Source organism: Mustela nivalis (assembly GCF_964662115.1).
Source record: "Mustela nivalis genome assembly, chromosome: 1".
NCBI classification, from domain to species: Eukaryota; Metazoa; Chordata; class Mammalia; order Carnivora; family Mustelidae; genus Mustela; species Mustela nivalis.
In genome coordinates, this window is record NC_139020.1 from 100,508,048 (window position 1) to 100,534,428 (window position 26,381).

The following is a 26,381-nucleotide window of genomic DNA, read 5'->3' on the forward strand; positions in this document are numbered from 1 at the left end:
TCGTGTTTCTATTTGAGGTATTTGAGGATTAACAGCCATGTAGCATGTTGTTAGTACCGGTCACTTTAACCATTGGATGCAGGGAAATAAGGGGTAGCAGAAATGTCCAAAGTGTAGCTTGTGAGAAACTTATATTGAACAGAGAACCCTACAGTTTCTTGTTGTCCACTTACCTCTGGCCGAACAGTTAAGGCAGCGTTAAATGCATCGATAGCTCTATTAAATTCTCCGCTCAGGTGGAACAGTACCCCCAGGCCTGTCTGTAGGTCTGGGTCAATCATATCTCCATTTTGGTGGGCAGCTTCCAGATATAATTCCTTAACTCCTTCCAAAACAGAGCTACGAGGGAAAAAGTGGAGATGTGTATTCCAAATAGTCTGAACATATATTATTTACTATTATGTCCTCTGTTCCGAGAGAACATTACAGACTGGAAAAATTATGCTTAAAATATCTTTGCTTAATGAGAAGGACTATTAATACTGCACATTAAAAAATACCTGCTGATTTTCCTGAATTATTTCCTTGTACACAGAAACAGACTGTGCTAAGTAAGGTCTTCACAAGGACAGTTCCATTGACCTTATGCGTGCCAAATGTGGAAAACCACAGGGCTCCACGAGAATGAATTTAACATCCTGATTTATTGCTGAGAGAAACAAAACACCTAGAAGGAAGGACTTCCATTTTTACTCATAGCCAGTTCTCAGGCTTTATGAAACTTGGTGCATTCTATAATTTATTTTAGGTTAATTATATGTACACAGCCTTTTGCTTTAAATTGTGGTACTCTGGCAAAATGTCTGTGAGTGCCTACAATCTTGATCATGTGATCAGTTGTTGGTTCTGGTCTCGGCATCAATCTTTGTCATCAGAGTTGCTCTTCAAGCATTCCTGCTGCTGGTGAGGCTTGTTAATGACACTTAAGGTGCCTAATTGTGTAACAGGGTGTTGACCACTGACTGTAATTTAATTAGCAGGATACCTATCAACTGGAGACTTGGACATCCTCCGGGTAAGGCCTGGAGATCCCTTCTTGCTCTTCACAAGGTATTTGTACTTTGGGTTTTGCTTAATCCAATTCTTTAGAGCCTCACAGGCATCCTGCTGATGGCCCGTGTTAGTGTAACTCACCGCTAGGGCCATCAAAGCTTTCAAGTTGTTGGGCTGTAATTCTAAACACCTGCAAGAAGGCATAAATAAATAGGTAAATAAATAGCCAACTTCAGATTTTTTCTGAGCTAGAGTCTAACAGTTCTTTAGAAAATTTGGGGTTGTTATTAATTAAAGGGTGCAAAAGCATGGCTAAGTTTATGTTAAGTCCTTGGAAAATACCATATTTATTTATGTGAAAATTGGGATCTAAGTATATTTTTAAGAAGGTTAAAACTCGTCTTGATGAGCGCTAGGTCCAGTAACTTAATAAATGGTTTACAACCATAGAAAGGGTGGCTAATCCTTGCATAAAATTTCTTAGGAGTTCATTTCATGAGGACAGATAGCATTGTTTTAGTGCCGCTCTACTATTGATGTATTAAATGTATCATATCCACAAAGCAAACTGACTTGAAGTAAATTTGATTCAGCAGAGATGAAAGGCTGTACAATGTTTTAAAAAGGAGAGGGAGAGTCCTGTGTTTCTAAAAGACTACTGATGTGGGTTTATACAGGGCACAGGCTACAGCTGCTCCCCCTCATGCTATTCCACTACCCTCTAGCAGGGGCCTTTCAAACTTGGCGATGCATGAGAATCATCTGGGGATCTGCTAAATGCAGAGGATGTAATACAGTCAGCCTGGGGTGGGCCCCAGACTGGGCGGGTCTGACAAGCTCCCAGGTGATAGTTGCTGGAAAAGACTTAGAGAAGGGAGCCCTAGACAGTACCTACATCAGTGCTTTAGGGAGAGATTATAGAGGGACTGTATGTTGTATAGGGAAAGGGGAAGTTGATTTAGTAGGGGTGATTTTTTCAGGGTACACAGAGGGCCCTAATTAAGTGAAGTGTGATGCTACATCCACCCAAAGCAGTCTAGACCTTTAGTCATGGGCTCAGAGGTTATCCTTATAGGTCACTGAAACTCTCTCAGGAGAGTCTCTGTAGACACAAGGAGCTAAAATTACACCGAGATTATTTTGAGTATGTTTCTTCTGAGGAAAACTTTCAAATGCTGCAGAAGGCTAGAAAGTTAAGAGGAACTATATATGTATTGAGTCTATTTTATGGCCACTTTTGACATAGTCACATTTGTGCCAATGAAGGTCAGCTGATTTGGGGATGACAAAACACTGCGATTTAGGAACATTATTTCTTCATAGATTCTTGTTTTCTACAGCTAAGTACAATGTGGCATCTCAGCACTTATCCTGGCCAAATTCTTTACAATGTACCTAAAGGTCAAAGGACAGCAAAAACAGAAGTGACCCGGCCCATGATTTTGCACTTAGCTTTATCTACCTCTGGAGGGCGACAATAGCTGCTTGTTCGTTTTCATTCTCTGCCTGGGTTATCCCAAGGAACTGCCATGCCTACAAAAAACAACTGAGATCAACATTGCAAGAGGAAGCAGATTCATTCCTGTGCTTTAGATCCCTCCATGCAGAACAACCTGTCTCAGACTCGACAGTCTTGTAAAAGGGAAAAAATATCACAAGCATTTCTTTATTCAAAGGCTCCTCTGACATCTGGGTCAAGATCCTCTGACATTTTGACAAATTCTCAGTATTTACTCTCCTGTGACCCATGGAAACATTTGAGTATCTGACATTTCACGGTATTAGGTGCCTTAAAACCAAAAGATAATTATATGAAAGTATGCATTTGTGAGGAAAAGGGATGGAAAATAACCCAGAAATATTGCTGAATAGTGTGGACTTTATATAGCAAGGAATCTCAAGATGTACAAAATGAAATAAATTTGTACAGATGCAAGTCTGACTGTTACTATAAGAGCTAACAGAAACTTTAGGAACTAGGGAAAATAAAAACAAAACTCTCCACTCTAATCTGTTTATGGCTCTAATATCACTGTTAAAATGCTTAAAGCACATATAAAATGTAATATAATACATACATAATTTTATAGCCTACACTTATACTTTATATTGCATCATAAACACTTTTCATGTTTCTACAAAATCCTTATACTTATAATTTTTAATTTAAATTTTGTTGGGTGGATACCCTATTGTTGACTCAACCAATAACCTATTACTGTAAGGTTGTTTCAGTCCTTTGCTATTGTCAACAATGTTGACAATATCTTCAAGCAGATAACATTTTTCCTATCTAGAACGAAAGTTTTTAGTATAACAAATTTCTCCCTATATATTTAGAAGAACAATAATTCTCACACCATTACAAGAACAATCCCATGAACAAAACCTCTCATTACATATACTGTCCTCAAATTTGCTGGGGATAGGGGTATATCAATTCTTAAAAACCCTTTAAAGGGGCTTGGGGAATGCATAACTACACCTACAGACATTTGAAATCAAAACTATATGACGATACATAGACTCACCCTCAAATGCTGTAAAAATTATATTGGCTTTATCATCCTGAGTTTTTATTACCCATGTCATATAAACTCATGAAAATACTGATTACTTCCCCTCCAAATATCAGTTATTCTTTTATATCTATTGATTATACACAGAGAAGCCCTGATGTTGATTTCACCCTCCAGACATCTTAGAATGCTTCTTAAGTTTGATGAAACAATCACTCTCTAGTGGCTTCTTGCTAGCCTTTGAGCATGGTGTCATTGTCACTGTTCACAGATCGTCCTTTATCTGAATTTTGGAGTCTCCAAGATTCAGAAGCCCTGAGTCCTTGTTTGGGATACATTAGTTACCCAGTGCCTTAATCCTCTCATTTTTGAATCTGACATAATAACATATACGTCTTTTTTTAACCTTCCAGGGTTATTGTGCCAAATTATATAATACTCTTGAAAACACCATAGCATTTAAAAATGTAAGATGATATTCTTTTGGATGGATGGCTTATAGTTTTCTACTAAAATAATGACTTTCTCTTCTGTAGTGATCCTTGTATCTTCTTAAAAATTCCAATATTTCGGTTCACATTCCAATTCTCAGTTCAATCTCATTTCACTGTCAATGTTTTGACTAACGAGATACCAGGGATTTAACGTAGTAATTGGTTTACTCATTCTTTCCATACAAACTTTAAGTACAACCAATAATAATAATGAAGGCTAATTACTGATGTACCAGACACGAACTAAGCACGTTATTTGCATGAACTAATTTAATCCTTACAACACCCAATGAGATAGTTACTATAATTGTGGCTTCCATTTTATGTATGAAGAAATGGAACTGAGACAGTTTAAATGACTTGTCTCCGACCACACGGCTCATGGCTCATGAGTGGTAGAGCAGGGATTTGAACCCACACATTTAGGACAGCAGAGCCTAGAAGCTTAACTACTACCCTATACTGCTGTCTCAGCACCATATATACCTCTCCCTAGAATTTCTGCAAATCCCTTATGAGGATTAGCCCTTGTGAGACGATTACTGAAAATCACTCCCAAACTAAAAAAGGAGACTTTACACCTACCACTATCTTATTACAGGCCTCTGCAGGTTTGGAAACATAGTGGACTAAGGGTGGATGGCAAAGCCTCTCTTGGCAGTCTCTTGGCCTCTGTCTCCATCACCTTCCACACCTCAGAGAAAGGGATTTTTCGAACATGCAAATCTGATTGTACCTTCTGCTGAGTAGAGTTCCCTCGTGGTTCCCCTGGCTTTCATGAAATTCCGAAGCTTCCCCACCTCTTCCTACCTCCTCTCCCATCATTGTCTTTCCCCCTCAGCCTCCTGGAATAATGTTTCATGCCCCACTGCCCAACACAAACCATTTCCTCTTAACACCTTGATGCCCCTGCTGTCTTTCATTAAGCCCCCCTCCTTCAAACCTCAAATTTAGATTTAATTGGAGGGGAAAGCCCGCTCAGAAACCTTGCTCTCTGCTCTCATAGCAGCCTGTGCATACTCTGACATTGCATTTATTATGCTGTATTGATTTATTGACTTGTCTCTCCAGATAGAACACAAATGTATCTTTTCAACAGTTCCATTTTCCCAGCCTGGCACGTGTCTTGGGACACAGTATGACACTGTTCAATAAATGTTGAACGAGACAAGGGTGGGGTAGGGTGTGGCTCTAGTCCTAGACAAGACTATACACTGCCCCCTGAAAACTTCTGCTCAACCTCCAGGTTGACAATTATGGATTTGTCATTTCTTGTCCCCACCCTTTTATTTTGGGGCACTGTGGACACTGCACATTTGACTTGGTTAGAGAACAGGTACCTATTTTTAACTTTTAAACATATAGCAGAGTAAGCCAGGTTAACTCCTTTGGGAGCTTTTCCTTGATTCAAATGTAGCCCAAGAGAGCTTAGTGGCATCCCTGGTCCCTCATTCACATACAGCCACTTTGTGAGCCAAGCAAGATGAAGAGAATATGTTACCTCTGCATCTCCAGGGTCCTGAAGAATCGCTGCTTCCATGAACAGGATGGTAACGGGCAGGTCCCCTTCCTTCAGTCTTTTTAAGCCTTCTTCAAATGCTCCAGGCCAGTCCTTGAAGGGATTTTCAGTGTGAAAGTAATATCCCTACAACATGGAGAAGGGAACTATGAGATCTATTGATTTATCTCTTCATTCTGATATTCAGTGAGCTCTTTTTGAATTTGAATTTAATTAATTTATTTTAATTATTTAACTTATTTATCACTGTTTTTTCTTCTTCCTGTGAAGGTAGTACATTTTCATTATATAAATTTTGGATGATGATATTTTGTTATTCAATAATATAAAAAGAAACAAAAGTTATCCATCATGCCACAACGTATCACTGCTAATATTTTAGGGTTTGTTTTCTGTCTATTACTCTTTTGCTCTTTTTGCTTTAGCCATTTCTCCCCGAGATTTAAAAAAATACAGAGTTTTAGATGTATTTTTGCAAAGTGCTACCACTCATTCCCCTGAAATGTTAATGCCACACACTGTACATCTGCTTATGTGCTGTGACTCTTTGGAGGGCTATAAACCATTCTACTATCTACCATTTTCTCTACCTTCCTACTCCTTGAGCCAGTTTTTGTCCTGTGGGGGGCTATATTTGCCCGATTGAGAATGCGTGTTTTAAAGTTATAGGTCTTTTCTTTCAAAAATTTAAATTGTACAGAAGTATAAATAATCCTTTTCTATGAATATATAAATTAAACAAATAAGCTCTTATACAGTCTTGTACCTTAAGTCCCACATAGTTTTAGTTTTTAAAATTATTCGCATTGTGCCAAAACTTATTTAACCAAGGTACTACTGATGGACATTCAGGTTACTTTCAATTTTTTTGTTTTCATAAATAAAGTTACAGTGAAAACTTTGTGCTCAAATTTTTGTCTGCCTATGATTATTACCTTAGGATAGACTTCTAGAGGGATTTATTAGACTAAAGGCTATGAACTATTTTGAGGGCCTTGATATGTATAACTGAATTGCTTTTGAGATTTGCCCCAGGTTAAACTCTAATTGGAAATATCTGAGGGAAATGATTTGTTGCAACATTACCAGCATAGGTCATCATAATATCCTTCTAATTTGATAGATACAAATAAGCTAGTCTGTTAATGATGCTACTAAGGTTTTGAAATCGGTTAAATGGAGACTTTCATTCTCCATTGTCACTGAGAAAGACAGCCCTCTTTATCTAAGTCACAGGGTATGTCCAGTTTATGTAGTGGTGTTACAGATATGGCGTCCCAGGGGCGAGGAACTCAGGGTCCCAGCCATGCTTCAGGGGCATGAATTATAGCCTAGAGTCTGACGATCTATATCAATGTTTTCTCTTCTTGCTCAGCTTTGATTTCTTTGTGGAAGAGGGTTTTTTTTTTTAATAAGATAGTTACTCTGATTTTATGAGATTGCCTGGCCTACTGAGGGGCAGAGAATACTGGGGGAAGGAAGACATTTTAATGACTATGTAGATTGAAAATCCTCTAAGATCGAAGACTATTCATCCTCATAATATATTGCTACATAGGCACTCAATAAATATTTGTTGGATTGAAGAGATGGAAGTTATGCAGAACTGAATATTATTGAGACTTCCTCCACCACAAAAAAATCCATAATACACACATATTATATATATACACACATATATATATATACACACACACACACTAGTTTTTCCTTCAGTAAGAAAATTCCATATCTTTTTCTATCCTTCAAGTCCTTTAAATTTATTTCTGAAAAGTGTTCCTCCCCTCTTCGCCAAGTGTTCTTATTTTTTTATTATTTATTTACCTATATTTATTTATTTATTTTTTCACCAAGTGTTTTTAAAAGCATAAACCCAAGGGCAACTGGGACTTCATGGGCAATTTGGCTGGTTGTTGACTAAATTCACACATTTGCTGGGGCTCCTTTCAGGGGAATATGTTAGGCTTGGGAGTTGTCCCTGGGACTTGACCTGGCTGTATGAAGGGTATCTTTTCCTCTTAGTTTCTTTGTTAGCTGTGTAAGGACCACCTGTGAAATATAGCCCTAAGCCCCCACCTTACTCCCCTGTCCGCTGATACCATTTCTATTAGCTAATTCACCCGGCTCAATGAATGAGTAACAAAAACCACTGCGAGATTAGTCAGTTCTTGTTCCAACCCACCCTCAATGTCAGTTAGTTCAGTAACTTGCTAACAGTCAAGAGGCAAGCTCTTGGTGGCTGCCAAGCTGTAGTAATTAACATTGATAAAAATAAGGGTATTTCATTCCAGCTTTGCTGTCTTCACACATTGGAGGATTACATTGTTTTCATCCACCAGGATTTCTTCTAGGTCAGACTGACATTAATTTGTCTACTTAATTCTTGACTTTTCTGCAAAATAGTTAATGACTAATTTATAAAAACATGATGCCAAGATGTTGAGAAAGCTGGTCAGCAGATGTAAGAACAGAATCGGTCACCTTCTCACTGGCCGAGATTGTAACTTGGTTCTGAGCTTCTTGGTTCTCTGATATCCAGTTCCTCCGAGCCATTTCTTCCCATTCTGCCTGCATCTTATCCCAAAACTCTGTATCTGACTAGGAGACAGGAAAAATGAAGAGAGATAGATTTAGGACCATGTATGTCACCTGGTTTATTACTAGAAAGAGAGTTTTCCTCATAGATCAGAATGAGTTCTGAGGAGGCATAAGATGTTCAAACTGGCCACATCCAATGATACTCATGGTTGAAGAGCTCCTGGAGGGTACTTAGTACGCAGAGTGTTGAATTGTATTAGTTGTGACTTTCTCCAGCAGGAAAATAGTTACCATCTGAAGGACGAGGGTCATATATACCGAATTCAGCTAAAAATCCATTACTTGAGCTGCTTCAAGTGTGGGCACTGGGCACACATTATAGGAAGGAAGGTTTTAGAGCTGCTCTCAGGATATGAGAAATTACAACCATGGCTTTGGGACTGAATGGGCAGTGACCTAGGGAAGCAGCTGACTATGGACAAGGGAAAATAACACTAATTGACCCTATTCTGTGCTAGGCACTGTGCTAAGAAAACACTGAACATAGAGGATTATGGTCACAAAGCTAGGAGTTCATAGGATCAGGACCCCAGTCTGACTTTCAAGCCCATGCTCTATGAGAAACATGGCATCCTGGTGCTAAAAAATGAAAGACATTGGCTTTCAGTGTGAACTTAACTGAGTCCTCTTAGGGAAGGTCTTGTCTATGGCAGGATGATTTTTTGAGAAATATTACTTTGTGTTTTTCTCCTTATAATTTTCCTTTATGTTTTCCAAAAGGGAAACCAGGCCATTTGCTTCCCTTTACTTCAGGGGAGGACTGAAGCAGAAAATTTCTGAAAGATCTGTCCATGGTTGGCTGCTATTTTGGTAAGCCTGAAGAGAGTACTTTGGGAGTCCTGGTATGAGGAAAAAGGGGCAAATATTTTAAAGAATTTAAGAGAGGAAGGGGAACTTCCCAGGGGTGGGAAAGAGAAGTAGGGCGGTGGATTCTGAGATGAGTGGGAAACTGGTGCTTAGCTTTGAGATTTTTCCCTGTGAACTGACCTGACTTCCAAAAGGGTGACAGATGGTCTGACAGGGCAGGCTGACTTCAACTCTGATTCCAACATGGCAGGGATCTAGAAAGTGGATTTCAAGGAACCACTTGTTGGGGCTTGTTTTTTGTTAGCCATCAGTATGATAGACAAGAGGGTAGAGACTCTGCCCTTGATTTCTGGCACCACATAATCCTTCCGTATTTGGTGTCTGAGTCTAAGTTAGTAAGAGAGATGCTTGGAACCTACTTAATTTTCTTTAAAGAAATCAAGGGGTGTTAGTGCTTGAACACCTGAGTCTGGGACCGAGATGCATAATCTTAACTGCAAATCTTGATTTCTAAGATTCTAAGTCTTGTGACTTGTTAACACGCCATCAAAGTTGCCCTTCACCATTCAATCCTTCTAGTCTTACCTTCTACTCTACCCTCATGCCTGGTGTTGGTGGTTCTATGGTGGAAACTCTTCAAAGTTTGTCTGAATGATAATTATAAGCTTATGGGTATATATGTTCAAGGAAAAAAGGCCAGATCAATGTGCTTAATCCCAGGCTGCTAAATAAATAGTAGGTCTTGTTATTCTCCTTTATTATGTCCACAGTACTCCCTCCTACCACAAGAACGGTCCTGTCCTTTCAGCAGAGGCCTCCCCTTGACAAAGTCGCAGGGCTGCAAGTACCTTGACAAATTTGTGTCTGAGACTCTAGAAGCACATGGAATGGCCATCACTTATCCAGGTTAAGGTTAGGAATAAAACTCAAAGTTTCTTTTTTAGCAAGTCTTTCTAGCAGAATACCAAGGTATGCAAACAGAATGATCTCAGATATACAAAAGTAATGGCTTGATAAAAAATTAGAAAGAAATATGCTGCCATATTAAGAGTAAGTTATCTTTGAATGAAAGGATGATGGATGGTGTTTTTTCCTGCTTCTTCGTACTTTTCTGCACTTTCTGTATTTTCTATGAGTATGCATTGCTGTTCTAATTTTTTTTAAAGGTTCAAAACAACAATAAAACAAAAAGAATTATTTATCCTTTTTTAAAATACCATAAACCTGACTACTTAGATACTGAGGAATTTGGAAAAAATTTTTGAAAAAAATTTTGGAGACTTGTTTTCTGGAATAGCTTTTTACAGATGTAAGTTCAGCTTGTCTGCATAGAAACTAAGATAAGTCTATGGAGTGATTATAAAGTTTACTGATTTTCCTAATTCTTCTAAATGAAAGAATGAAGATGAGTTCATAACATGTACATCTGGATCACAGAAGCATGCATCACCTTTCCTGCAGTTTCAAATCAGATCTGTGGATGCAGAAATAAGACCACTATTTAAAACAGGACCTCAGTGGAGGTGAGGTTGCCAAGCTCTTATTTAATGAGATACGCCAGGACTTACTGTTACCACTTAGAATGAGATCCGCTGACTAATTAAAGTGCACAGCACAGATTCCTTTAATTACAGATGACTACTTTTAGCACAATCAATTCTCATCCAGTCTCAGAATCTAGGTTTCATTCACGTAACTGCAATTAACACTGCTTCTTTTTTCTATTTCTAATCAATTTTAGTGAAACCTGAAGCACACTTGAATTTTAACTTTTGTCAACATGACTGAGGGGGTTTTTATGTATTGATGATTTATTAGCTGTTCTGGGATTTTGTAGATTTTTTTTAATACTCTACAGGTAATGAGTTATCTGCTTACACCAGAAATGAGCTACTTGCAATCCATTTTCATTTTTAAAAAATAGCTTTCTGATTATAACAATGGTAGATATTCATAAGAAACTTGGGATATGTGGTAAAGTGGTTAAGAATAGCACTATATCCTCCTATAGATACGGGAACAAATGTGGCTTCATTACTGATCTTCTGTAAGACCCCTGACTCCTCTAGGTCTCATTTTCCTTATCTTTAAAATGAACATACAATAATTATATTGGTCATTTGTTATGAGGATTAAATGAGAAAATATATCTGTGGCATGAAACACATGGCAAGTGTTCAATAAGTGTTGGTGTGGTTATTAGTGTTTTGGTATCACTGGAAAAAAAAGAATGAAACAAAGAGCGTCTACAACGTCAAAGCACAAATACACATCTATGAGTATCTTGGTGTTTTAATTTGCTGTAAACACATATCTTCTAGATTCCTTCCCTCTCTTTATTTAAATCTTTCCCTCTACCTCATTATTTTAAAATTGGAACAAAGTTAAGAAGACTATGGACAAAACAGATGTAAAATGATATTTAAGAGGAGTTGTTACAACATGGAGCAGGCCTTGAGTTATACTATTCCTTTATAAATAGTATGATCACAGTGATAGGAAACAACAATATATAACATGTTTGGAAAATAATAACTGTAAAGAAATGCACCAATAGCATTACTTTTACAGGATGCGATTATGAATAAGTGTGCCATCTCCTTTCCTTGTATTTTTTAGCATTTCCCAAATTTTCTATTGCTGACACATTATTTTTGTGAAAAAGTAAGATTTGGTTAAAAAACACTCTTGGGGTGTCTGCGTGGCTCAGTTGGTTAAGTGCCTGAACCTTGATTTTGGCTCAGGGCATGATCTCAGTTTTGAGAGATCAAGTCTTCTTCAGGCTCTGAGTTCAAAAGTCTGCTTGCGATTCTCTATATTCCTTTCCCTCTGCCCCTCCCCCTACTTGCACACGCTCTCTCACTCTCTCTAAATAAATAATTAAAACCTTAAAAAAAAAAGTTTTTCTTTTCAATCTCACTTCCTCCATGATGTTTCTCCAAAGACCCTAAACTAGAGGGATCTCTTGCTTCTCTGAGTTCCTCTGAGCTAACACTGTGAGTGGTTAGGAAGAAGAGAGATGTGTGCTAGAAGCTTCTATTATCTGTAAACTTGAATAAGTCGTTTAAACCCATATGTACATTTTTTTTTTTTTTTTTTGGTCATTTGTAAAGTAAGAAGACTAAATTGGCTAGACAATAGCTCAGGTTTCTTTTCTACTCAGATTGACTCAAAAGATCAGAATAAGTGGGACAGGAAGTGGGCTTCTACCCTATTCACTGATCTCTAAAAATCGTACTTTATAGCATTTTCCCAGGTGTAATATTGACATTTTCCCTTTACTTTTTGATTGTAAAACTAGAAAATAAAAATTTCTATGAGAATCACGGTAAATGAAATACTAATTAAATTAAAATATAAAGAATAAAAAAATAAGCAATTCAATTTAGGATTTGGAAATTTTAAGGAAGAAAAGCATATTGCTACTTCCCACTCACTAGTCTATTTTGGTTATCCTTGAGTTAAAGTAGAGATACTTTCATTTTTGTGGTCAAATGTAATTGTTGAGTAGAAGTATCCTGGAGTTGGGCTGTGAAAGAACTGTTTGATGTGAGATGGTTTGCCCATTGTGCCTGTGAGGAGTCTGACTTTCTTTTTGCTTTAGACATTCATTGATTAACTGTCACTAGATCAAAACATAAACAATCCATTCTCTATATGCAAAAGTAAAGAGAGTAGCCCTTACATGGCAAGCAATAAAAATCACTGTGCAAGTTTGGACACAATATCTGCCACAACAATTTTTGTCAAAGTAAAATTATGTGTAGATCAGTTAGAGACCTTATTGCCCTGGGATCCAACAGTCCAGGCTAGCAAAAATGGCTGAAACATCCCCACTCACATCTTTTCTTGACTAAAAGCTAATATTATTCAAAGATTCCATGTGGCTGCCCAAAGAACATATTCAACCGGGGGCTGTAAGAATAGACGTTTGACACCCTGTTCAAGAACGGAATAGAATTTCGATTGGTCAGAATTAATTTGAGCTCTGGGTGCAGTTCTGGGTGTCTAACATAGTGATGGTCATTGGCAAGCTGGAGTCTATTCAAGCAAGAGTACATGGGCAAGAGTAACAGTTTATGAAGCAATTCACTGGTAAAGCAAGGTTCAGAGGGGTGGTGGAACTAGGCAAGAAGCCTTAGCCTTGTCTTGCAGCCAGAAGAACTAGGGTGAATGAATGGCAGTTCCTGGGGAACAGATTTTTATCAAATGCCTAAAAATGTAATGGGCTCTTTCCTTTTCAGAAGGATGGATTCCTCAAAATTAGAAGTCTTTTTTGTTTTTTGTTTTTTGTTTTTTTTTTTTTTTTTTTGAGAGAGAGAAGGGTGAGATGGGGGAGGTGGGGGGTGTAGAAGAGCAGAGGAAAATGGAAAGAGAGAATCTCAAGCAGGCGCCACACCCAGCATGGAGACTGACAAGGGGTGCAATCTCACAACCCTGAGATCATAACCTGAGCCGAAATCAAGAGTCAGACATCTAACCAACTGAGCCACCCAGGTGACCCAACATTAGAATTGGAATGACCAATGTGAGGAGTCCTTATAAAGATAATTCACAGATTAGTTTGACTTGATGAATTTTATAATCTCTTATGACCCCGAATATCAGATTATAACATTATTAATGAGTTGATTCATTGATTCAAACAGGAAGTCTCAAAATTTATAAAATCTCTATGGGATAAGAAATGGTCATGCATGCTCTTTTCTCAATCTAAACAGTACAGGGAAGAAGACTCATGGGCTTTGGTGTCAGGTATAATGGGCCACAACTAGCCTTGTTCCCTGTCAAGAAAACTTCGGCAATTTCGCTCTTTAACTTGGTTTCCTCATTTGTAAAATATAAAAAAGAGTCTTGTAGAGTGGTCGTGCAGATGAAGGAAAACAATGTATGTAAAGGGTTTAAAAGCTGTAACATTAAGAAAGAAGGAATGGGGGGCACCTGGGTCGCTCATTTGGTTAAGCATCTGCCTTTGGCTCAGGTCATGATTCCAGGTCTGGGATCGAGCCCCGTGTTGGGCTCCCTGCTCAGTGGGCAGTCTGCTTCCCTCTCCCCCATCCTTTCCCCGGCTCATGCTCTCTCAGCCTCTCTCTCAAATAAATAAAATCCTTCAAAAAAAAAAAAAAAAAAGAGAAGGAATTGACAGTTTGTGTAATTTCATATTCACAAATGAAAAAAATGACTTTTTAAGATAGAGAGAGGGTGCCATATCATAACCTGTAAACGGTGTGGTTCAGACGTCTGAAAAACGACACTATTGGTACTAGCACTCAACACAGATTTTCTGGTTGCCTCTGGGTTAGACATGCTTCCTTGTTTAATGAAACTGGTCATCACAGCTCAAGTTGGCCAGCGCCTGGGCAAACAGCCCGAGGCTTTTGCCAAACAACGTGGTAGCAGGTTGGTTGCAAAATATGGGGAGAAAAAAATGGAATTGATGGGGAGGAGAGGAAAGAGCACCGCACAGGAGGCTGGAAATAATGCATGACTTGAGCAGGATGTCAGACGGCAACCAGAACCATTTCTAACAAAATCTAAGCTATTTTCCTGTTTTTTATCTTCTTCCCAGAGCAAGCCGCAAAGAGAACTAGAGTATTAAAACACAAGGAGCAAAACTTGTTGTTCAAATGGGCAGGGGTCATTTTTGAGAGAGCTTTTAGCATATTCACTAGCAAATGAATGCCTTTGTGGAGCCAAAGTTTCGCATGATTGTATTCATCGTGGCTCCTGTGGTGTCTGTATTCACTACAGAGAACTGCTCTCCAGGGGGCACTGGACCTGAAGCTTTGGAGACCCAACTGGGGTTTGCTGCTGCTTTGGGAGTAAGGTTTTGTGGGGCCAATTTCTCAGCAGCTGTGTATGTTTTGCAGGCCTCCTGACTGCTCCTTGGACAGCTGGAGACTGAGGGCTACAGGGCTACTTTACCATGGGCACAAGGAAGATGGGAGGGCCCTTGGGTTTGACACTTGCTTCACATCCACGTGGGAACAAGTCCTGTGAGAGTGTGATAGCCTGTGGATAGTGGTAGAAGTAGTCCTGGCAGGTGGCTTTCTTTTCATAAAAGGCAAGTGTCTAACTTAGGTGTTGATTGACGAGGCATCCACTTCAAAGGTGCTACCTTGAATAACCACATCATGCCACTCACTCTAGATAAAGAGACAGGTTGTTCATTCCCAGCCTTCCCCTCCCTCCATTTTAGAGATCTTGGTTGATTTCAATAATTGACCATTTGGTTGCTTGCTTTTTTCTCTTCCCATGCTTTAAATTCCTGCACTTGTGTTTTAAATTCACCAATAAAGAATGAGCCCTCAAAACCCTAGGCCCCCCCACTCTCAACCCCAATAAAATCAGAACCCCAGGCCTGGTCTCTTTCCTCTCTACCCATGACCTCACTGTGTGGCCCCTGTAATTTCCAGGACTTGTAAGAAATACACTTTTCCTTTTCGTGGTGGTTATTGCTGAGAGGACCTTGAAATCATAACAAGAACAAGGGCTGGTCCAGCCACAACACTGGTTCCTTTTTTTTTATCTTAAAGATTTTATTTATTTATTTGTCAGAAAGAGAGAAAGTGAGAGAGAGAGAGAGAGCGTGCACACAGAAGTAGGCAGAATGGCAGGCACAGGCAGCGAGAGAAACAGGCTCCTTGCCGAGCAAGAAGCCCGATGCAAGACTTGATCCCAGGACTGTGGGATCAGGACCCGAGCCGAAGGCAGTGGCCCAACTAACTGAGCCACCCAGGTGTCCCCACAAAACTGGTTCTTGATAGGTTAAGACCAACACAGGACAATTATGAACAGGCAGTGTGATTCAGTTCTAGAGGGGCTTTCTTCTCCTTTAGCCATAGCCACATGTGGTGAAAAGTTACTGAGGAAACTCCCTACTAAGCTTTAATAAAAAAAGGTATTAGAAATATTTACTATAACCCAAACTTTTATATATATAATATCTATAACCCAAACTTTCGGGTTTAATAAATATTTGGTGTTTGTGCTTGCATTATAACAATATTACTGCTAAATAAAAATTTGGTGTTTGTGCTTGCATTATAGCAATATTAAAAGAATAAAACCAAACAAAACACCTGGGTACTACTGTTGGTAGTGGTGGTTACTATTCTCAAGAAACTCATGCTCTGATGATAAAATAAAAATCGAGGCAACTGTAATTCTAGATAGGGTGAACAAATGATGTAAAAAGAGATGAAATTACTTGCTAAAGTCACACTAATTTTGGTTAATAAAAAAGCCAGAATTCAAGATACTTCATTCTTTCCTTATTTGACAGACTGCATCTTCCAAAATGGCTAAAGCACTATTTCTGGTCCCTCATCCTCTCCAGAACCTTGCCACACTCCATTAAGAGGTGGAGTTCCTTGCCTGTCTTTGAATACTTGCCTTGGCAAATAACAATGCAATGGAAATGACCTGCCGTGCCTTTTGGGGCTAAATCCTACAAGGTGATACAGTTTCTGCCTGCCTCCCCCTCTTCCTCTCAGGATACTCACTCCTGGTATCTAGCTATCCAGATGACTATCTATCTAGCAAGGAAGCTCAGACCACAAAGAAAGGCCACATGCAGGCATTCTGGCTGGCTGTTGGAGCTAAGTTGTCAGATGACTACTGGCATAAGCCATCTGACATGGAAGTGAGAATGCCTTTATTTTATTTATTTATTTTTTTAAAAGATTTTATTTTTAAGCAATCTCTACACCCAACGCAGGGCTAGAACCCACAACGCTGAGATCAGGAGTTGCATGCTCCTCTGACTGAGCCAGCCAGGGGCCGTGAGAATGGCTTTGGATTACTCCCACTCCTCAATATCACCATGAGCCATTGAGCCGCACTGACACATACCAGAACAAAGATGAACCATCTTCTCTGAGATCTACACAAATTACATATCTTTTGAGCAAATCAAAAATTATTTTTTTTAAGTGTTGGAGTAATTTGTTACACAATCATGGTAACTGGAACATACTTTACGTTCGAAGATTGGAGCACAGAAGAAAGACTAGGTATAGAGAATGGACCTTGAAGGATTGACAGGATAATGATGTATGGTAATATTTCCCCACAGAGTATGCTAGAAACAAAGAGTTCTATGGTCAAATGAGCTTAAGAAACTGTAGGTTAAAGCAGAGGCTGCAAATTGGTGGCCTATAAGCCGATCTAGCCAAAAGACATTTTTGTCCACTCAAAGTGGATCTAAAATTTTCCATCAAAACCCAGATTTCAACAAGTCAAAACCACAATGAGATATCACCTCACACCAGTCAGAATGGCTAAAATCAACAAGTCAGGAAATGACAGATGCTGGCGAGGATGCGGAGAAAGGGGAACCCTCCTATACTGTTGGTGGGAATGCAAGCTGGTGCAGCCACTCTGGAAAAAAGCATGGAGGTTCCTCAAAATGTTGAAAATAGAACTGCCCTATGACCCAGCAATTGCACTACTGGGTATTTACCCTTAAGATACAAACGTAGTGATCCAAAGGGGCATGTGCACCTGAATGTTTATAGCAGCAATGTCCACAATAGCCAAACTATGGAAAGAACCTAGATGTCCATCAACAGATGAATGGATCAAGAAGATGTGGTATATATACACAAAGGAATACTATGCAGCCATCAAAAGAAATGAAATCTTGCCATTTGCGACAACATGGATGGAACTAGAGCGTATCATGCTTAGCGAAATAAGTCAAGCGGAGAAAGACAACTATCATATGATCTCCCTGATATGAGGAAGTGGTGATGCAACATGGGGGCTTAAGTGGGTAGAAGAAGAATCAATGAAACAAGATGGAATTGGGAGGAAGACAAACCATAAGTGACTCTTAATCTCACAAAACAAACTGAGGGTTGCTGGGGGGAGGGGGTTTGGGAGAAGGGGGTGGGATTATGGACATTGGGGAGGGTGTGTGCTTTGGTGAGTGCTATGAAGTGTGTAAACCTGGTGATTCACAGACCTGTACCCCTGGGGATAAAAATATATGTTTAAAAAAAAAAAAAAAAGAAGACACCAACCAAAAAAAAAAACAAAACAAAACAAAAACAAAAACAAAAACAAACCCCAGATTTCAGATATCTCATGAAGATTTGTTAATATTGGGCCCACAGGACTAGAAGCAGCAACTCACAGGTGATATGTGGTATTTCCACTTCCTTACCGCCATTGCCAGGTCATTATCTTTATCTCCTGGAAGTAACTAGTTTCCAACTTCTGGATGAAAGTGAACATGTTCCTTCCTGCATGACTTCCCAGGCTCTTCATATGCTAATGTGTATTTTAGATCTTTAAATGGGGATATAAACAATAGTCCTTAAATGTGTGCATTCGAACCTCTGAGTGTGCATCTGTCATTAGGGTTCTCTAGAACATAGCTTGGAAAATGCTGATACAGAGATGGGGCATCTGAAGTTCCACAAAAAGAGAACTCTTTGGTGGGATAAATTCGGTGTATCCTGAGAAACTACCAGGGACAGGAATTTACCACATATAGTTTGTTTTCATGTGATTGTTTCCAGTGAAACTCATCTCCAATTAGCCAGCAGGTTCTCTAACCCTCACATCTGCTGTGTGAATCAGAATTCTTCAAGAATCTGTTGTTTTTGCTCTAGAAAAGGAAATGAAACCCAGAATGTGGAGGGAAGAATTAAAATAATTTTTGCAGGATTTTAAGAAGACAACTCATTTGATGAATTTATCTTGTCAATGCTAACTAACCATTTAAAATGGCTTTGAAATTACATATAATTATGTATACAGATTGGACAAAGACTGGAAGAAACATTAAAAAATGAAAGCAGTTAATTTATTAATGTCATGGGAATTCTGGGTAATTCCTACCCTTTCCTCCCCCAACTTCCTGATTTCCCTTATTGTTGTTGCTTTTTAGAATAGCTTAAATGAGAGAAAACCTTTAATAAAGGAATTATTTTTCTGGTGAACAACAACTTTTAAGTTCTATGATTGGTTCAGGGACCATAAAAAATGTAAATATCCTTAGTAATAGAAATAGTGATTAAGAGCAAAAGTTTTGGAGTTACTCTTGATAAGAATCCTAGTCCTATTACTTAATTGTGATGTGACGTTGAACATATGACAAAATCTCTCTATGTCTTGGTTTCTTCACATTAAAATGGTGTTGTTAGAGGAGATGATTGAGAGGCTATGACTGCCAGTGGGCCCTTGAGCTAAACATGGGTCATTAGAGGGTCCCTCACCTTCTCCCCCATCTCTTGGATGTCTGGTCTGCCTACTGTTCCCACAGTGAAAGCTGTTCTGAGGATGCAGCCTTGAGAGGGGAAGGTATTGGGGAGACTATCTGGATGGTGTATATGACTGAACCCAATGAGTATGGTAACATTTGTGTAAACATTTTAAGATTCTGGTGGACAGGTATAGAGATCTCATAATGCAGCCACATAAGACAAGCCTCATATGTAAGTTCCCTTGCTTATTAAACCTGCCACCTACCCATTTGGTGCAGTCTGCCACTTTTCTACCTCTCTCCTTGCCCTCTGTGTTTGGGCCCAGTTTATGAACCAACAAATGGTGAGCCAGCCAGGAGACCCAAGTGACAGGCCTTAGGAAAGCTAGGCATTTGTAGGAAAATCTTGTGTTGGCTGCCGACCTCCATGTGGGCAGAGGTGGCCCATGTGTTAGATGTTTGTGGATCACCATGTGAGTCTCAGGACACCCTGAAAACACCAGCATGTGTGATACACTTGTTTGAGAAACTACACATAGCACACTGTGGCAAAGAAGAAAAATGAGCAGCTGCCCCCATGGACTGGCCTCTCGTGCAGGTGGCTTGTCTGGCCCCTGATGTCCAGCTAGAGGCCGAAGCTTGAGTTAGAAAGTTGAAGAACTGAGGCCACAGAAGGACATGCAGTTGTCAACTATTTTTCTACCTTTGGGGTTGGCAGAGAGGGTGGGAGAGAAAGATAATAGTTTGGAGAACGTAATGGTCAATTTTACAAAGCTCAGAGGGTGCAAGATGCCTTGGGTTAAGATCCAACAGCTTGTGACAAAGCCTGAGAGGGATGCTGAGAGGTGGAAGGAATACCTGGAAATTGAAGAGAGCCAAGAGCAAAGAGGGGGATGCTGTGATTGACAGTGACTCCCAACAGCCTTACGTAGGCTGACCCTGAGCACCAAGGGAAATGTAAATAGTAACCACCCTAGGTTTCCAATAATAAAGAACTACACCCCAAAACTCTTAGGAGAAACTTGCATTTTTTCTCTTCCCTTAAAGTTGTAAATCTTATCATGTCCTTGAAAGATAAGTACCCCAGGAAGCAACTAAAGACCTGCCCATAATTTCCTGAGACCTAAGGAAAAGAAGGGGGAGGGACATTTTTAAAAATACAGATTGCTGTAGAGGCTTCCTTGTTCCAATTCCTGTCTACAACCACCATAAGATTACTAATTAAGGGCACATACAAATCTTAAAAGTCTTCTCTACAAATACTAATGAAAACATTAGCTGTGTGAGTAACTTTCACTTGTTCCATCTGCCAGAGACACACCAGATTGAATTGTTTTAGAAACCAGTGAATTTTACATCATACCCGATTAATAGCTAGTTTTGGAATGAAAGCTATGGGATCTCTGTTCGCATATGTTATGTTTACCCATAGATATATGTTACTTATGTGATGTTTTTCTTCCTCCAGAGATTATGAACAAAATTAATTTGCAAAATATCTCTATTTAATTGGCTTAAAGAAAAGTAAGTTTTGGAGCTCAGTTAAGCATACGCCTTCAGCTCAGGTCATGATCCCAGGGTCCTGGGATTGAGCCCCACGTCAGGCTCCCTGCTCAGAAACTAAAGCTTAGTTTCTTTCATCTGTTAAAAGGAAAAAGTTTTCTTGGACTATTAGTTTATTCTTGATGAGATGATGCTCTTTACTTTTTAAGTAATCTGCCTAGAAAACAAGATTCTGCGTTTTACAAAAATTCATTGTCCCTTTGGTTAAATTGATAATTAAGTTTGTTTCACAGTGACCTTTTCAATCAAGTGTTTAAAACCTTTTGATATTTTTAACAACGTTCATCAAAATCAAATTTAATATTTATTTATTTGTCCAAAATCAAATCTATTTATTTATTTATTTATTTTTAAGATTTTATTAATTTATTTGACAGAGAGACAGACAGTGAGGGAGGGAGCACAAGCAGGGGGAGTGGGAGAGGGAGAAGCAGGCTCTCTGCTGAGCAGGCAGCCCCATGTGGGGCTCAATCCCAGGACCCTGGGATCATGACGTGAACCAAAGGCAGATATTTAACCACTGAGCCACCCAGGCGCCCCCAAAATCAAATTTTAAGTGACGGCTTGTGGACCTTGTCCTAACTTTGAGATTTTTCAGATCCTGGAGCATCTCAAAAGATATGTTCTCTCTCCTTATACAGCAAAGCTATTAAACTAATTAGGCTTATTTGATACATTAACTTAAAAAGGATGCATTATTAGATAAACTTTCCTTAGGGCATATTTATATAGAATTCCTGAAAATCTGATACATCCTGATATAATGTTATCAGTCATAATTTTGAAATGTATGTCGCAGAAATAACCAAATTTCCTTGTCAATTGCATTATAGTGAATGCTCATCAGATCTTTAACTATGGCCATTTTAAAAGTCTTTTGTAACTTAAAGGCAGTTATTTTACTCTGATGTTTTTGTAAATATCTTCCTGCAAAAGTGCTTTATCTTCAAAAAGATTTTTGGAAAAGATTGACAAGTACAGAGTTCTAATAACTAAGACCTATTTACCTTCATGTGGGAGAGACAATAATGGACCTTTTAAGTGCTTCCCTAAGGCTATATGCAAAGCTTCTCGCTATGTCAGGGGATGGTAGGCCAAAACCTGTGACTGTTCTTCCCCACATCAATATAATAGGCCCACTACACTGATAATATAATATTTACTTATGAAGAGTTGTCTCTGTTGTGGGACAGCCTTTAGGCTTTGCTGGAACATCTGCGAGGGAAAGACAGGCAGTAAACATCTGGAAAATTCAAAGCCCACGTGTTGCTGTAAAGTTTCTGGAAACTGGTTGTATAAGACACACATTATTCCAAAAGCTGTGATTGACAAGACGCAAGCCTACCTAACCCTCCAAAACAGGAGAGAGATGAAAACCTTTGTAGGGATATTAGGGTTTTGGCGGACTTTTATTCCCACCTGGCACAGCGCCTCTGCCTTTTATACCGCCAGATAAAGAAAAGGATACATACGGAACTGGGAATCAGAACAAGTCACCTTTGAGAAGGCGAAGATACTCATAAAGCAGGTGAAATCTCTAGACATTTCCCACACAGGGCTACCACTTAAATTAGATGTGTCTGTGATTCCAGAAGGTATGGGTTGGGCACTATGACAGAGACAACAGGGGGAGAGAATACCCCTAAAATTTTTGCCCCAGCTCTGGAAGGGGAGATAAACCTGATGTACCCATAGAGCTCATAGCAGTGTACACAGCGCTCCCTCAGGTCGAGCCTCTCACAGAGGAACCGCATATTGTGGTAAGAACGTCCCTTCCTACCAAGGGGTGAATTAAAAATATGTTTCCCATTTTGACTAGATGGTTTTCCTATTTGCAGCAGAGGAGTGCCTTGTCTGCCTGGCACTATCTCTAGAAATGCAGGGGCTGCTGGGTTTTGTAGGTATGCAGAGCCTCCAGATGCCCTGCCCCAATTCCTGTGAGGCCCCTATGGCCTGTAGAGAGAGAGCGGGGGATATTCTCATTGATGCCTGGTATACAGATGCCTAGAAGCAAGAATGAATCACAGCATCCAGTGAGCTGAACTTGGGAGTGTTCTAGCTGGTGATCACTCATGAGCCCTGGCTGTTAACCCATTACACTTACAGTTGAACGGTTCTAAAGGGATTAACCCCATGGCTCAGACAATCAGAAACCAAAGGATAGATGGCCATGAATAAGCCCTTGTGTGGTCAAGATATATGGAAAGACATTTGGGTTTATCTGCAAGAGCGTGAGGCTGTCTTCACTATTATCCATGTACTAATCATAAGGCATTGATCCCCACTGGAAATCAGGAAGCTGATGCCCTAGCCTGGGCACAAGTGATAACAACTGACTTTTTTATTTCTTTTTTTCTTTCTTTTTTTTTTTAAGATTTATTTATTTATTTGAGAGGGGTGGGGAGGGACAGAGGGGGAGAGTGAGAGAGAATCTTTAAACAGACTCTGTGTTGAGTGTAGAGCCCGATACGGGGCTTGATCCCACTACCCTGAGATCACGACCTGAGCTAAAACCAAGAGTCAGATGCTTAACCAACTGTACCACTCAGGCACCCCACAGCGGTCTCTTTAGTAGATAGGAAAGACTAGTTGCATAGAAAAAATGGCCACTACAGTGCCCAGGTGGAATGACAGATTGTCAAGGATGCAGGATTGCTTTTGAAATACACTGACTTGGTTAATGCATTAAGAGCATATCTCTTGTGTCTAAATAATGCCCAAGGCAGTTGCCAGAGAAGTCTGGGGCCATCCACAGGAGTTCCTAACCTGTAAAAGACTGGCAAATTGATTATACTTGTTCCCTCCCTCAGAGGGAGGGTTCTAAATATGTCTTGGTTTATGGGAACACTGCCTCTGGCCTAACCCAAGTTTTCCTATCGCTGTGCAAACCAGGCTGCCACCATTAGGGAAGTAGAAAAGCTGAATACCATGTACAGATACCCTTGTTGAAAAGACAGTGATCAGGGGTTACATTTCAAAGGCGATAATATGCAAGACTGAGCAAAAGAATGACATTGAACAGATAGGTCCCATGTCCCCTATAACCCACAAGTGGTAGAGTTAATGGAAAGGAAAAATAAAATATTAAAGCAATGGGTTAAATTACTTATAGGTAAAGCTATCTTAGGTGGGTAGACTAAAGTACTGTTCCAGGCTTTAATTCATTTGAATGATCAACCAGTAGGGCCTGTTGCCCTCTGTGTCAAAATGGGGACCCTGATGCTATAAAGATATAAAAGTCATGAGAAACAACTATTCTCCTGACTTTCACCATCAATCAATGTGCTCTACTACCGAGAAAGGTGTCATCTATTGGACATTACAAAGTCTCACTAGAATGGGTAAATGACTTTGCACCCCTCCACTGGGCTGTCCTGTTATAGGATGAACCTGTTGAAATGCCCTATACCTGGGATGGAACATGCATCATTGGAAGAGGGGAAAAAATGGGGGTTCTGGTCTAGTATATTCCACCCCAGTCTACCTTCTCATGCCTGACAGTGCTGTCTCCCTTGGCCAACAATGATGGTATGTATAGATGGGTCAAGTTCCTAAAGCTATCAACCTCCCTCTTCTCAAGGCCAGGTAGAGAGGTTCTGTTTTCCACTGATAAAACCATATGTTTGCCTTCTTTTTTCCTTCATTGGTCTGGAGGACACTACAGCACACACAGAAACTCTTATAAATTCATCCAACAAGACTTAAATGATAGCTAGTAAAGCCTGTCCTTAATAAATACTGAAATGTCTCTAGTGAAAAAAAGCTGTCCTCCAAAATAAGAGAGCTTTGGGAATTATTACTGCTTTATAGAGAGACACCTGTGCCACTATCTAAAGAAAACGTTATGTGTTCCTACCTGATGAGCCTAGTATACATCATCTTTATGAAATCACATAAAAACACAAAGGAATGCCCTGAGTGAGACAAACCCCAGTCTAGAGGACTTAGTAAATCAGGGGTTTGGATCATGAGGTTATTGATGAAGAAAACTATTACTTATTTTGGGAATCATCTTTATCTATTTTCTTTTACATGTGGCTATATTGTTACTATAGTATCTGCCTCCAGCGCAGCCAGACAACCACCAAATAAGTCACCTCCATGTCACCCCTTGCTGACCACCCAGGTCAGCAGAAGAGGGGGCACATATGATTGTGAGAGCCCATCAGGAGAGAGATAAAACATTACGAGGGGTCATTAAGAGGAGGTGACCACTGGTTAACCCTTGAGTTATAGGACCTGGGCAACTGGAGGCTCTTTATCCCTTCCTTTGTCCTTGGCATGTAACTTCTGCCTACAGCTCCTACCATGGGAGCCACTTTCAAAGATATAGCTCTTAGATAGTAAGGTTTGACTGCAACCTTCTGCACTGAATATGTCACTGAACCCAGTTAGGCTCTGTAGAAAAACTTTTCACATTTGGCAGGAGGGTGTGGAGATCTATTCATCTTGCTGCCCATGACAAGCCCTGGAACAAAGTTGCTTTGCTTCTTAAACCTGACGCCTATCAATCTAGAGTGCTCTGCCTTTTTTTTCAGCCTCTCCTTGCTCTCCATGGAGTCATGTTCACCTGATAGAGCTGCCATGAGAACTGAGTGAAATGACAAATGGCCCTAGGACATAGAGCCCAGCAGGGATAACACTTAAAGCTGCAACTAAAGCAACCTGAGAATGTCTGAGCATGGAAACAGGTTCTTTCCTCTTCCCATTTCCTTAGCTTGAGGGCAAGGCAACCAGGACATTGGTTTAGGAGCCATTCCTTTGTAACTTTTTCCCCTGGTGATAAAGAATTTAGCTTGCTAGGTATAATAACCATGTAGACACCACCCTCCATGTTGAAAATCTTCCTCCTCTCGCCCTTTAGGGATATTTAAGGAAAAAAAATTGGGTCAGTTGTTTTTGCAAAGTCAGATTAAAAAAATCCCTGGTATCACATTGATCAGACTGTACTGATATTTAGGCTTTTTTTCCTTTTTTCTTTTTGACTACCTGATTGTTACAATGGTTGACCAGGTATGAAGAGAGTCTAGATCTGGTCTGTTATCTGAGAGTATTGGGGAAGAATACTCTGGAATTTTCTTTGACACTGGAATCAAACTAGCTGACTCAGTGGTCAGGCAAAGATTCTGAAAAGCCACTAGGAGCTCCCCGGCCCTGGATCAGGTGCTGGTATCTCATGGGAAAGGGAATGTGCTCATGCTACCTTGAGCTAAGATCCAGATGTTCATAGCTACTGTGGAGCTAGGTAGTTTCTGCTATGCCCACTAATGCCTCAGAAAAATTCCAGATGGTCAAAATCATCACACATTCTCCTTGTATACTGATTTATTGGCCTGTGAGGATTAATTTGGATGGAACTGGAGAAATATTTTCTCTGCCAAGGATACTAGGCATCGAATCTAGTTTCTTGGCAGTGGCTGCCTAATTCCCAGTATCAAAACACAGAAGAGAAACCCAATATAATGGCAGGCCAGAGACTCCACCGGCTCAGGGAAAAAAACCCACTGTTGGAACATTCTTTTCTACAGAACCTAACAGAAAATGGAAAGGAGGCTATGGATGGATTGACCTTCCTCTATTTTCAATTATTAGACTGTACTGGCAAAATTTGCTGACTTTAACAAATGACATAGACCTGCATTGGTTTTGGAGAGCTATGTTATAATTAGAAACAC

The 26,381-nt window shown here is 39.8% G+C and overlaps 1 protein-coding gene across 10 annotated transcripts in view; it reads right to left on the reverse strand.

The window, feature by feature from the left end:
* Positions 1 to 26,381, reverse strand: part of PEX5L (peroxisomal biogenesis factor 5 like) — a 226,419-nt gene that overhangs the window by 12,520 nt on the left and 187,518 nt on the right. For all 10 annotated transcript variants that reach the window (XM_082744568.1, XM_082744571.1, XM_082744575.1 and 7 more), the window contains 5 exons: positions 8,007 to 8,123; positions 5,508 to 5,651; positions 2,456 to 2,526; positions 986 to 1,183; positions 174 to 339 (listed from right to left, as the gene is read on the reverse strand). In XM_082744568.1, the coding sequence (XP_082600694.1) occupies positions 174 to 339; positions 986 to 1,183; positions 2,456 to 2,526; positions 5,508 to 5,651; positions 8,007 to 8,123 (696 nt within the window). The remainder of the gene's footprint in view (positions 1 to 173; positions 340 to 985; positions 1,184 to 2,455; positions 2,527 to 5,507; positions 5,652 to 8,006; positions 8,124 to 26,381) is intronic.